At 40.6% G+C, this 14,895-nt stretch overlaps 1 protein-coding gene and 1 pseudogene across 2 annotated transcripts in view; both read right to left on the reverse strand.

The window, feature by feature from the left end:
• Window positions 1-10,343: 10,343 nt before the first annotated feature.
• On the reverse strand, window positions 10,344-10,460 carry LOC126292526 (5S ribosomal RNA; annotated as a pseudogene).
• A 3,305-nt stretch (window positions 10,461-13,765) lies between these two features.
• LOC126292189 (double-strand break repair protein MRE11) overlaps window positions 13,766-14,895 on the reverse strand; it is a 120,294-nt gene continuing 119,164 nt past the window's right edge. For both annotated transcript variants that reach the window (XM_049986033.1, XM_049986032.1), the window contains exon 13: window positions 13,766-14,162. In XM_049986033.1, coding sequence (XP_049841990.1) covers window positions 14,046-14,162 — 117 coding nt within the window. In that variant the 3' untranslated portion in view covers window positions 13,766-14,045. The remainder of the gene's footprint in view (window positions 14,163-14,895) is intronic.

Raw genomic sequence — 14,895 nt, forward strand, 5'->3', positions numbered from 1 at the left:
TAGAAGCTTGTATTTATTACAGTGCCAAGGGATCAGCATGTGACATAAATTTCAACTTGGTACATCTACCTATTCCTGAGAAAAAGGGTTTTAGACAGACAGACGGACGGACAACAGAGTAGTCCTATGAGGGTTCCACTTTTACTAACTAATGCACGAAACCCTAAAAAGGATAAAAAGTTAAGGGAAAAGAAGTAAAAACTTTGAGGTTTGCTGAGGACAATTACTGCTATCAGTTACAGTAAAGGACTTGGAAGTCAAACACTATCAGGGGATCTGAAGGAATCGCATTATGAAATGACACACTAAAGATAGTAGAAGAATCGTACTAAATAGAAATACTGTTTATTTATAAATTAGTTGTTCTAAGGAACATTTATGAGACCTGGTGGTCAAGGAAGGCAGGATTCGGTAACGATTGTGGACGGAGCCGTAATCAGTTACTATTGGTTGGCTTTTCTTTTAATCACACACAATTTATTTAAAACCAACAACAAATTAAAATATTGGCAATAGTTTAAGAATTATTTCACGGCTGAAAGCCTTAATGGCAATAAATTAAGAATTGTTTAACTTGTTCCAAGTTACAAACTACAGTTATTAAAATATTGAAAACAAATCACCAAGGTCTTAGAGGTCAACTGCTAAAATACCCACCCCGATAGCTGAGTGGTCAGCATGACGGATTGCTGTCCTACGGGCCAGGGTTCGATTCCCAGCTGGGTTGGGGATTTTCTCCGCTCAGGGACTAAGTGTTGTGTTGTCTTCATCATCATTTCATCCCCATCCGGTGTGCAGGTCGCCCAGTGTGGTGTCAAATGTAATAAGACCTGGACCGAGGCGGCCAGACCTGCCCTGTAAGGAGCCTCCTGGCCAATGATGCCAAACGCTCATTTCCACTGCTAAAATACAATTTTCACACTAGAATTTTAAGACAAGTAGTGACAGTCACAGTGGAAGGCCTTTAATGCCAAGAGTGCCAACTATTACAAAAATTTAACAAACATACTGTGAAACAGCAAGGCGATAGCAAAAGTTAACTTAAAAGGCAGGCAACTGATGACCAAACAGGTGAAATAAGATGATAGTAAACATGGTAGCACAATCGTTTAAACTTGCTGTAACGCCAAGAGTGGCAATTATATTAAAAATTTAGAAACATACAATAAAACAGCAAATATAATAACAACATTAATTCAAAAGGACAAGCAACTGATCACCAAACAGGTGAGACAAATGATGGTGAGTTGGTAACACAATAATAAATCACAAGGGCTAGTCACAGATGTGTCCCAGGAATCGACCTCTGAGTAGGTCAGGCCTAAAACACTTACACAAGCAGTGAGAAAGGCAGCCAAGAGTTGCATTCACAAAATGGTAACTCAAACTAGTGGCAGTCTAATGAATGACTAACGATAATCTGCTGAAGTCCGATAACGAATTCAACGATGGAACACCATGGCAAAGCCGGAACCAGCGGTCAGCACTATGTCCTCAGAATGCTGTGTTTAGAGCGTTCGAAAGGAGAAAGGAACAGCTACTACCCAAGTAGAAGAAACACCAACCGACCTACAAATCAAGGAAACTGTCAAAATTACATGCCTTACCGGACAGCAGCGGCAAGGCGAGGAAACGTACACTGCCGTTACATACACTAACCTCCAGGGCAGGTCACTGGGGAATTAGTGACCACCAAGCAGGAAAAATACTGCTGGATGAACTTAACAAATAGTAACACATAAAATGCAGCAATTAGTAATAAGAAGTCGAGGAAAGCTAATTAGATCTGCCTTCCCCAAGCACTCCACTCGCTGGTCTTCGTCTCGGCAACACTGCGAGCAGCAGCACGAACTCAAGTCACTGGAGAATCACGCAATCTCACAATGGTGGAGGTTTCACTGCTAGGATTAAAATTCACTCAGCTTAAAGCTTGTTGGATCCGGTTGACAACTAGGTCATGTACCCTTGCGACCACAGCCCTTCCATCTGGCAGTGCATTTGTGCCGCCAGTGGTCCTGGCGTGTTTTCACAATGCCCTCTTGGGTCCTCTGGAGTCCTCAACCGAACTCCTCGCTCACACGACCCGAAAGAACGATGACGTCACCCCAAAGATAGGGCCACAGTTACTACATATCGATAATGCTGCTGCTGCTGCTGCTAGGGGACAGGCAGTACTTGCAAAACCAAGTGGTGCCAGTCAACAAACAGTTACAAACAACCGCAACCATGTCAACTAAATGATATAGTCTGACCCCAAACAGAAGACAGAAACCTACAACAGCACCAACGCGAGCTGCAGCATGGCTCAATTTATATGATAAAATGGTAAATAACTTAAGGAAACGTTTAATATAGCACTGAATGAAACATATCTTCAAGTTTTATTCCCACGTAACACTGTTAGTTCCCGACGTTCCTGCCAGATGGCATGCATGAATGAATTTTCTCACTACCATCATGAAGTCACATAACAGTGCAAACGTGCACAGTGTTGTTTATGGTTTCATAAATTCAAATTTTCTACTAAGGTTTAGAGACAATTCCAGAATAAATATTGCAAGCCATCTCCTCAAAAACAAACTGTTATTAATTGGTAAAATAGTTTCACCGAAACTGGCTGTGTATCACACAGGACGCTGGGACAGGGTCAGCGAGTAGTCTCTGAAGCAGCAATTGAACAACTTCAGCAGGCTCGCATTTGTACTCTGGGTGATAGAAACCATGTCACATAATCGAACATATATCGGACTCGCCTAAGGAAAATGTGGTTTTTCTGTAAGTTATAAAAAGATACAGGGGATAGGCAAAAGAATGTGAACAGTGGTAGTAATGGGATGGTTGTGTCTGATGGTCAACAACGCAGGAAAGACATATATTGCGCTGGACTGTGCGGGTTCAGCATGGACTAGGCATCAATGCAGTTTGTTTGCGACTACTGCATGCTTCGTATATGCATTCACAGGCCAATGTTGACATGCAATGAAAGACCTAAGAGTATTCCAAAGAGGGCAGATTGTGATGGCCCAATTAGCTGGAGTATCAATAACCAAGACAACCAACTTACTGAAAGTTTGAAGATTAACTGTTTCAAAAGTCATCACAGCCCACACAAAACATGGAAAGACAACATCGTGTAAACATAATAGTGGGTGCAACTCAAAACTAAATGACAGAGATTGTCATATGCTAACACGAATTGTGTCGAAACAACACAAAACTATGGCAGCTTAAGTGATTGCAGAGCTCAATAGCCATCTTCAAGACCCCGTATCTATCGACACTGTTTGCCGAGAACTCCATAAGACGAATATTCGTGGACGAGCTGCTATACTGAAACCATCAGTGATGACAACCAACGCAAAGAAGCATAAAATACGATGTGAGGAGCATAACTCCTGGACGGCTGATGAGTGGAAAACGTCATACAGTCCGACGAGTCAATGTTTTCTTTATTTCCAACATCAGGCTGGGTTTACGTCTGGAGAATGCCAAAAGAGCCTAAAATCTGAATTGCTTGTTTCCAACGGTTAAGCATGGAGGTGGAAGTGTGATGGTATGGGATGCCATATGATGGTATTCTGCTGGTCCCATCATTCTCAAAATCTGTGTTACAGCCAACGATTATGTGAACATTTCAGGTGATCTGGTGCACCCCATGATTCAAATGTTGTTCCCCAACAATGATGCCATATTTCAGCACAATAATGCGCCCATTCACACAGATAGGACAGTACAATATTATGGAACCCTTGTGGGCAGTATTGGAGTGCAGACTTAAACCTCATCACTGCAAGAGTCAGAAGAGATTCTGATCGAAGAGTGGCAATACGTTCCACTGGAGACTATACAGTCGTTATATGCCAGTATTCCAAGAAGAATCGCAGCTGTATTACGGGCAAATGGGGGCCCAACCTCTTATTAATAAACCATTCCCAAGTAACTACAGGTGTTCACAATATTTTGCCTATCCCCTGTATATTGTCCTGTCTTTTTTGCCAAGTCAACTGTAACTGGCATATTGTACCTGGACATGCTTGAACATTTTCTAATGCCTTAATTACAACAGGACGTAGGCCCAGAATGTATTTTCTAGCGAGATGACTAACCTCCACAGGATGGAGGCACAGAATTTATTTTCCCGCAAGATGGCACACCTCTACATTATATCACGAAGCTGCTGCATATCTCCTTAGGAATATGACAAGGTGGGCTGGACATGTTGGAAAAATGTCCTGGCCACCACGATCACGTGATTAAAAACCAGTGGACTTCTGTGTTTGGGGTTTGTTTCTCCACTTCCAAGAAATGTCAAGCTTTTGTCTTCATACATCGAGACTTGCTTCGTAGGATTTGGCAGGAAACTGATTACAGATGGGACATTTGTTCAGCACTGCATCAAACATTTCTGTAAGTTATTTACATTTTTCATAACTGAAGGTTACTTTTGTACAGCTAATTTATTAACATCCTGTAATTTGAAGTGAGTGTGTGCCAGGCTGCATTTAGTCAGCTTCCCCACCCACTAACTCACCAGTCTAAACACAGCTACACTGCCGAAAATAGTACATCTGTGTGTGTTTCTTTTCATTGCATGTGTAATTTTGTGCTATGGCAACTAAGTGGAAGCATATTGAAATTACTTTCTCTGATAAATTAGCTACTATCACAATGAACTAGTTGATGGAAGTTTATTGAAAAGTTTTATGGCTAACTACAGAGTAGGTGTTTCTACAGTTTCAGAATGCATTCAGTTAAAATCTAAATTTGTAGAACACGCTGTGAAAAAATCCTCCAAGAAAAACATGGTAAACATCCAAGTTTGAAAAGTAGGTGAAGCTCTTTATCTTTGGTTCACCCAGCAAATAAGATAAGGGCATGACTGACTGGCCCAGTACTGCAAGAAAAAACTAAATGTTAGTCAAGTTATTGAGTGAGGAAGGAAAAGATTTTTCTTCAAGCTCCTCATAATTTGACATGTTTAAAAACTGACTGTATGTGGTTTGGCCCAGTACTGCAAGAAAAAACTAAATGTTAGTCAAGTTATTGAGTGAGGAAGGAAAAGATTTTTCTTCAAGCTCCTCATAATTTGACATGTTTAAAAACTGACTGTATGTGGTTAAATGTTATCTGCAGACCTAGATGCAGTTGTTGTTTCTGGAACAGTGTCTGAAGATTACACACTGAGGACCAAATTTACAATGCCGATGAAATGGGAGTTAATTTCATGATGTTGCCTACAAAATCTTCTGCTACCTTGAAGAAGCATCTGCTCCAAGATGCAAAATGAAATACTTACGGCAAACAGATTGAACACTAATGTGTATCAGTAAGTCAAAAAATCTCCTGGCCACCACGATCACCAGGTGAAACACCAGTGGACTTTTGTGTTTGGGATTTTTATAGAGCCCCAGAAAGTTCTTAGATGTCTTGCAAACTCTTTGACAAATGGTTTAAAGATCGGTTTGTACTGGAAGTTGAAAAGTTTTTAACTGGAAAAGATCTGCCTAAAAAACCCATCTTAATAACTAAGAATGTGCCTACACATCCTCATGAGTAAAAAATTGGTTATATTGTTGTGTATTTTCTTCCCCAAAATGCGAGATGTGACATGTCAGTTTTGATAAAAAGATATATCACATCCCTCCAGCCTCAATAATGATGAAAGATGTTCGAGAGATTTGAAGAAAGTTTATTATGTTAGTAGTTATGTTTTGGACATCACACTGGGGGAGGAATGGTTTTCAATATGTGCAGGTTTGATGAAAGACATGCATGCATCCCACCTACAAGGCGGCACAGTGAGTGAGTTTCTCCACATCGGGGGGGTTGGTTGTTCTGTGACATCGCAGCTTGGAGAAGTTATGCAGGCAAAGATAAAAGGACTATCATGTCAACAATGAAAACTGTGTGACAAGCAAAAATCTAATGAACTGTCAGTTGAATCTTGTCTGAACTAAGATGATGTAAGATCAGTCAGTCATAACAACATACTCTCAAGACTGTGAATGGTAATAATAAATAACTGTGTTATGGAGATTTTATAGAGGAGTTCAACATGAAATTCTTCCTAGTTATTTCATTAGTCTGGAAGAAAATCCGTGCTCTCCTCCTGCACCGAAATAATGCAAGTGGAGGCAAAGTGCATAAACTACTACTGGGGCATGGTTATTTGGCACTGCAAAGTCCAAATCAGCAAAAACATAAAATTAGGTGACCACAAGAAATTTTAATAGCACATGTCAACATCACATTATAATTACCACAACAACACTTCCTTCACCATATTACACTTCATTTAGTGACTGTGACATGTTAACACGCAGCGAAAAAGCAATAGTTTGGCGATCCAATTGTTTGTCACTGGAGCACTAAAATATTGTTAAAACTATCATTATCTCTGCTGTGAGTGCATATATGAGTGAGCAGAAATACTAATGTACTTAATGAGGCAAAGACACTTATTATAAAATTATTCTTAAAGGTGTCTTTTGGACATGATACATTACATATCACAGAACATTAATCGAAAGGGATTATGGATCAAATGAAGCCAAACGGATTATGGATCAAACGAAGCAATTACTTTGTATTAGTAGACTCCTAAATAAATTGAAGACAATCAGTCAGTAACATTTTGTGTGTTACATAAATACAACAGTATTTCGCTAGGAAGCATTCAAGATTAATACAATATACATTACTCTGTGTTGTTGAGATAATGAGCGAACCATAGAGACAATAGAAATTAAAGAGCTGAGAAATTCACTACACAGTACCATGAGAAGAAAACCGCAGCTATGTTAGTGAGGTGGTCATTGATACTTATAAAGGCAAATCATCATTTAAAGCAGTTATCAATCGGCAAAAATTTCAAGGGGGGCGGGTGGGGGAGAATTGACTGATTTACTTCAGACTGCTACACAATACTCCAGTAAATGTCCAGACCAACACAGAGTACATTGCTTTTTTTTTAATAATGTATATGGCATATAAATATAAATACAATGTCCATTGTACTATATGAAGACAAGTTTATTTTTAACATCGTTATAAAGCTTCTCGAAAATTTCTTTATCAATTTGCTTCAAATATTGACAGAATGCTCTAATAAATGTTCAGATAGATGTGAGCTATATATTTTTTTAAATATATATGGTATATAAACATACACGTAGTATGAGAAAAATCTCAAAAAGTTCTTGATACATTTACTTGCACCTTTGACATGGTGTTCTAATAAATATTCAGATGGAGAAAGGCTAAATATGTTAACACAGATAATGAGAAAGAATGTTCAGTGCCTTAAAAATGTGCTGTTCCAGTTTCTTTCTTGCAGGCCATTTTAACGACAAAATGTAGACTGGCAATGGCAAGGAAAGCGTTTCTGAAGAAGAAAAATTTGTTAACATCGAGTATAGATTTAAGTGTCAGGAAGTCATTTCTGAAAGTATTTGTATGGAGTGTGGCCATGTATGGAAGTGAAACATGGACGATAAATAGTTTGAACAAGAAAAGAATAGAAGCTTTCGAAATGTGGTGCTACAGAAGAATGCTGAAGATTAGATGGGTAGATCACATAACTAATGAGGAAGTATTGAACAGGATTGGGGAGAAGAGAAGTTTGTGGCACAACTTGACTTGAAGAAGGGATCAGTTGGTAGGGCATGTTCTGAGGCATCAAGGGATCACCAATTTAGTATTGGAGGGCAGCGTGTAGGGTAAAAATCGTAGAGGGAGACCAAGAGATGACTACACTAAGCAGATTCAGAAGGATGTAGGTTGCAGTAGGTACTGGGAGATGAAGAAGCTTGCACAAGGTAGAGTAGCATGGAGAGCTGCATCAAACAAGTCTCAGGACTGAAGACCACAACAACAACAGTGTACCTTTTAAGCCACTAGGCAAGTTGTTTCTTTGATATATGTTCTTTCTTTTTATGTGTCATTTCAAAACAAATGAAAAAGTATACATAACTGTGAGCTGCTTTGCTTTCTTCTTCGTAGTCACTTTTCACAGAAAATAGGAAAGTTGTAACAACAATTTGTTGGCATATGAATAGAATACTACTATGGAATACGGATTGTCCAAAATTTTGTAAACCTTCCCTTTCGCAGATTAAAACTATGTGAAATAGTGTCAATGGAGCTCCTATCCTCACAGATCCAGCAGCATGAGATGTTCCTCATACCCCGTATACCAATGATTCCAACAAGGCTAAGATCAGAGAGAGTGGATAGAGGAGGTGGGCAAACTGATATAGAGAGGGCAAAGGAGCAGATGGACAGAGACAGTGGGAAGGGGGAGATAGAGAGAGATGGGACAGGAACAGGTGTGCAGAGAGAGATGCACAGAGAGGTAGGAAAAGGAAAATAAGATGGACATCGAATTCCCACAAATATTGAGCAATTGCAAAGCATTGCTGGATTCACATGTAAGTTTACTGAAAGCACAAAAGAAAGTATAAGTGAAAGTGTGTTTACAGAGTGGTTTGGAAACATCAGTTTATAGGCTTCAAAGGAAGTTAAAACTCCAAGAGGATGTGTGGGACAGGTCTTGCACCTAGGTCTATTACAGGGATATGAGCCATGAGGCAAGGCATTGGGAGTAGGGGTTCTGTAAGGATGGGTGAGGATATTATGTAGGCTCGGGTTGGTAGCGGAATACCATTATGGGAAGGATAGTGGGTAGGTCATTCCTCATTTCATGGCACAACGAGAGGAAGTGGTGGAGAATGTGAGTCAGTTGGTGGGTGACTGGAGATATAAGGCACAGGAGATCTGCTTTTGTACAAGGCTGGGATTGTAATTACTACCAGTGAAGGCCTCAATGATATCCTCGGTATATTTCAAGAGGGACCACTCGTCACTTCAGGTGCGATTGCCGTGGGTGGCTAGGCTGTATGGAAGGGATTTCTTGGTATGGAATGGGTGGCAGCTGTCGGTATTGCTGGCAGTTGGTAGGTTTGATATGAACAGAAGTACCGATGTAGCCAACCTTGAGGCAGAGGAAATCATGGAAGGTGGCTTGTTGGGATGAGTAAGACCAGATGAAGTGAATGGGGGAGAAGGTGTTGAGGTTCTGGAGGAATGTGACTAAGGTGTCCTTACCCTCAACCCATATCACGAAGCTGTCATCAATGAATCTGAACCATCTGAGGGTTTGGGATTTTGGGTGTTTAGGAAGGATTCCTCCAGATGGGCTATAAATAGGTTGGCACAGGACAGCAGCATGTGGGTGCCCATAGCCATATCCCAGATTTGTTTGTAGAGAATGCCTTTAAAGAAGTAACTGTAGTGAGTATATAGTTGGTCATGGCGACTAGGAAGGTGATTGTTGGTTTGGAATCCATCAGGTGTTGGGAAAGGTAGTGTTCAATAGTGGTAAGGGGATGGGCACTAAGCGTGTTAGTGTGGAGGGAGGTGGGAATCAACAGTGATTAGCAGGCACCATGTGGTAAAGGAGCTGTGGAGGAAATGGTTGGTGTCTTTTTATATAGGACGGTAAACTGAGCGTAGTAGGCTGAAGGTGTGGTCTATGAGAGCAGAGATTCTCTCAGTTGGGCCACAGTAATCGGCAACAATGGGGGGCATCTTGGGTGGTTGGGTTTATGGACTCAGGAAGCACGTTGAGGGTAGGAGTGCAGGGAGTGGTCCTTTCATTTATTATTATTATTATTTTCCAATCACTAGTAATTTCACACTGTGGTTCCCAGAAGCATTAGTGGTGCACAAAATCGTAATATGTCCTTAAGATGATGACATATACAGGAGCATGAACTTTACTCTTTAAAGCAAGGGTTCTGGTTGGTAGACATTTCCAATACAGACCACTTTCATCTGCAATATAAATTTGGTCTGGGGTGAAATCTCTTCTTCTACAAATTTCTGGAATCATTCCCAGAGGAAATCAGCTGCCACAACATTTGAACTACGTCACTCTCCTTGCGAATCTTGGGATGACAACTGAATCTTGTTAGCCATTCAGATGGGGCATTGAACTCTCCCTCTAACCCTACAGCTTTACAAAAAAAATCAAGTATTTTTGATACTTTTATTTATTCATTTATTTAATTGTGTCAGAAACACACACTATAGCTTACAAGTTATACAAAATGTTCCAAAACATGGTACTGTATGCATTAAAGCACTCCGTCTTGAGGCCACAAGTGGCCCATCGGGACCATCAGACCTTCGTGTCATCCTCAGTTGAGGATGCGGATAGGAGGGGCATGTGGTCAGCACACCGCTCTCCCGATCGTTATGATGGTTTTCTTTGACCGGAGCCGCTACTATTCGGTCGAGTAGCTCCTCTATTGGCATCACGAGGCTGAGTGCACCCCGAAAAATGGCAACAGCACATGGCGGCTGGATGGTCACCCATCCAAGTGCCAGCCACGCCCAACAGTGCTTAACTTCGGTGATCTCACGGGAACCGGAGTATCCACTGCAGCAAGGCCGTTGCCACTATAAGCATTACAATGCTGTGTGTGACCAGTATGCAGCAACTTCACATGCTTCCTTGGTGGCATCAATGACATTCTGTGGCATGCATGACGTTGGGCATAAGTCTGCAGACAAGAAGATTATTCATTGTCTGTTCTTCACCACATTCACATGCTGTCGATTCGCATGCAAATCCCCAATTTTTCAAGTTAGTCTTTGTTGTTCCAACTCCAGAACGCAGCCTGTTGCGGGTCTTCCATATTGACCAGCTTTCTTCGTGACCTGACGGGAGGCTTTGGGTCAGGATCATCCACCCTAGAAGGTGGCTGGATCTGGAACGCCACGAGTTGACTCTGAAGTTCGAAGGTGGTTCAGTGAGGCTTGCAGTTGAAAGAAGAAAGCTTTTCCTTGACTTGGGCCTTGGTACTGCTGGCTGATGCCCGTGTAGTGCGTGGGCCTTCAGATTCAATGCCTTAGACTTTTCCAGTCTTGATGCACATTCATAACTGATATCTGGAGATGGAATGCTCACTAGACAATAAACTTTATCAAGTGGTATATATCTCAAACATCCCATAATGAGTCTGTAAGTGATATCCACTTGTTTAGCATGACTACATCTGCACCCGACAGGGCAAGCATATTCTGCAACTGAATAACAAAGAGCTACAGCAGAAGCTCTTAAGATGCGAGGATGTGTCCCCCCAGTTGTACCCGATAATTTCCAGAGAATGTTGTTCCCTGCAGACACCTCCCATTTGGTGCTCAAACAATGTATTGTGTAGGTAAGTGCTCCAGATATTTGGGGGTGAGGCAGTGTTCTGAATGCTTACGTTCCCACAACACATGCAATTTCCTTGCTGCATGTCTATTTCTAAAATGTAATGAACAAATCTGTGTTTTGCTGGATTTGGCTTCAGCTGATTGTCTTGGTAATAGCCACTTAGATTTTCTACAGCATGGGAGAGCTTCTCTCCAACATGTTCAAAAGATGTTTCTTGAACTGCTAGAGCAACATCATCAGCATAAATAAATCTCTTTGTCCCTTGCAGGCAGAGTTGATCATTTGTGTACATGTTACAAAGTATAGGAGCTAGCATACCCTTGTGGAAGGCCATTCTTTACATTCTTCCATCTGCTCCGCAGATCTTGAAATTCTACAATAAACTTTCTCTTCTGAAGAAATCACTCAATCATTTGGGTGAGTTTGTAATCCCCAGTTATGTTAAGCACTTTTAACATTATCGTACGCTGATGTCAAGTCAATAAAAGCACCAGTGGCTTTGTTGTTTTCATAGCTGTCTTCTATACATTGTGTTAGGTGAAGTACTAATCGTACCTGAAACAATGATATCTTCTGCTCATTTTTGGCTAAACCATTGCAAAACATCAGTACCTAATTCATCAAATGTATATCTCCTCCATGCTTTTTTGTGCAGATGGTCCAGAACTAGAACTGCATATTCTGGTAAAATTCTGTATTTTTTGCTTATTGTTTTTAATGACCCAAACAGTCTGCATACCAATTAGTTTTGCAGCAGGTACCTCACTTCTCAAAGCTGTCAATCAGTTCTGTTTCTTTTTTAATGTCAACACATTTCTTTCATTTCTCTGTCATCCCGATCACACCAGAACACTGAATACGTTTTTGATTTCCATAGAACAGGCTGGCCGAGAGCAGTGGAAATGATACTCTATTGTCACGTGGCAGTCATTTGAACAACAGAAATGGCACTTATTGCCATATGGCAAATTGTTTCACAAATAATCCGGAAACAGGATAATCATGAATACACTTCATGTATCATCATTGAGGCCAAGAGAGTGACAAATCTTAAAATTCTAAAAATGTCACATCCTTGACCACGTTACACTCCAATGTTACCAATCTAATTCAGCCACTGCAACAGGGTGTGACAGCAACATTTAAATGGCACTACTGTGAGCTATTGACGAGACTCATTCTGCAAGACAGTGACACGGAAAACCAAAACATGAATTATGTGCTGCAGACAGTATATATGAAACACATAATTTATTGTTGAGTGCAAGTCTGGTATAATGTGAAAGCAGAAACTCTTTGAAGGTGTTGGAGCAAACTGTATGACGGGCTCTGAGAAGATGAGTTCGAAAATTTTGAAAACTTGACAGATATGGTAGAAGGAATTCTTGAATGCAAAGACATGGATATGTGCGAGGTGGGCAAATGGGTTGTCACTGACCATTTGCAAGAACTCATTGATCAAGAAATCATAGAAACAGTGTTGCAATCCATAGCTGGCGATGGTTTTTGAACACTAGAGGTAAGGTTATTTCATGAGTTCATCTTTCTAAAACCTGCTGGATACAATACAACACGCAAATCACAGTACATGTGCTGCTGCTGCTGCTGCTGCCATCGGCGGAGATTGCCCTAAGATTTGTTGAACAATGCTGTGAGTCAACACTGGTTGACATCCCTCTGATGAAATGTTGGCGGAACAATTCATGTGCTACCAACTGTTTAGCACAGTATATTGTATATTCAGGTATTGTAATCCCAACAACGTAATTTTAACATTAATAAAGAATGTAAGTGAAGCCTACAAAAACATTTTGAATTTGTTCGACGTAAAAAACATATTGAAAATACATACTGTAATTAGAACACTAAATTCTTCAGTACGTGTTAATGGTTTAACTGGAAAAAAAGTTATCTGAAATGGCTTCTCCCCCTTTAGTTCTGTTGATTGGGATTGTATTCGCTCCTGAATTGTGTACAGTCACCAATAACGAGGCATCATTTCATCCAAGCCAATAAGTCCAATGAGTGGAAAACATATATTCAATATTATGAAAAGGATGAGTCACAGATCAGTACAACAGAAAGACTGTCAAATAAATAAGTTTTTGGCCAAAAAAGCCATCACCGGAACTTGGGGGGGGGGGGGGGGGGGGATGTATATAACATACACATGTCCAGTGTCAGTGACTGGCCACGGCAACAAGGCTGTTGGTGTGTGTGTGTGTGTGTGTGTGTGTGTGTGTGTGTGTGTGTGTGTGTGCGGGTGGGTGCGCGCACGCACATGCGTTTGTGTTTGTTGTGGTGGTGGCGGGGGTTCATTCCGCTGAAGACCTTTTTGGCCGAAAGCTTACTTGTCTGACAGTCTTACCTGCAACTCAGCATCTCTGCTGTATGGTGAGTAGCAGTTATCCTTTTCAAAATATTGTCATTACACCATGCTGGATTTTCCATTGTTTAAACATTATAAATCTTCTGACATCCCTGTCATTACCATACCTAGCTGAGTTGTAATATCCTTACCTAAGTTCAGGTCTCAAGTAATAAAACTGATAACACTGCAGATTTATTAACAAAACTTTCGACCAATATAAAAACAGACATTCAGTTCGAAGTACAAACTTACATGGTATAAAATAAAGGTACACAACATGACGGTTTGACACAAAATTAAGCAACATGTATGCCACAGTTATATCTGTCTGTCTGCCACATAATGTTACACTTTGCACACTATAACAAGAACTCTCCCGACAGTGGACAGATTGTGCCCTTTGAAGCCTACAGTGAACTGATGCTCCTATATTTCACGTACCGGTGGGAGTTAATCACTGTCACTGAACACAATCGTAGACTTCTTCGTGCTTCTGCCGCTGCTCCTGCTACTCTGGCCAGTGAAGGACTCGGCAATAGTCCTTTGTGCCACAGGCTCATACGTACCCTATAAAATGCAAATAATCATCACATAATCGGAAAAAGAAAGAGAGAGAGACAGAGAGAGAGACAGAGAGAGAGAGAGAGAGAGAGAGAGAGAGAGAGAGAGAGAGAGAGAGAGAGAGAGAATTACAATTCGAGTACGCTCAAGACAAAAGCAAATGAAATTAAGATCAGGTTACCTTCTATTCGGAAAGCAGTTGCACTCCGTGACTGTTACATTGATTTGCAAATTATAGAGTGCAGCAATCAGTTGTCCTTTATAAATTTTATTACGCAGATCTACATTTCGGTTAGAAACTAGCCCTTCTCAATGCACTATTATTTTTGCTCAATGCGTCCTCTGCCTGTTGGTAGGGCTTCATCCACAATTCATTGAATACTCAATGAACTGTGGATGAAGCCCAAAATCTAGATCTGCACAATGAAATTTAAAAAGGACAACTGATTGCTGCAATCTATAATTTACAAGTGAAATTAAGATGCCAGAAGAAGAACTGCATATCAACTTTACACAAAATATCTATAAAAAGAACTATACCGCCACAAGCACACAAAACAAAAGCAATACAATACAGTATTTAAACTTCAAACTACAATGCCTCTGTGGATCAGAAATACCAGTTCTCAACAGGAACACAGACACTGAAAGCACTAAAAAAAAGAATGCAAAATCGTAAGGAATATTCTTGGACCAGAATTTTTAGACAAACGACGCCGATTCAGAGGCAGAAAGGAAC

The sequence above is a fragment of the Schistocerca gregaria genome, chromosome 9 (assembly GCF_023897955.1).
Source record: "Schistocerca gregaria isolate iqSchGreg1 chromosome 9, iqSchGreg1.2, whole genome shotgun sequence".
Taxonomy (NCBI): Eukaryota; Metazoa; Arthropoda; class Insecta; order Orthoptera; family Acrididae; genus Schistocerca; species Schistocerca gregaria.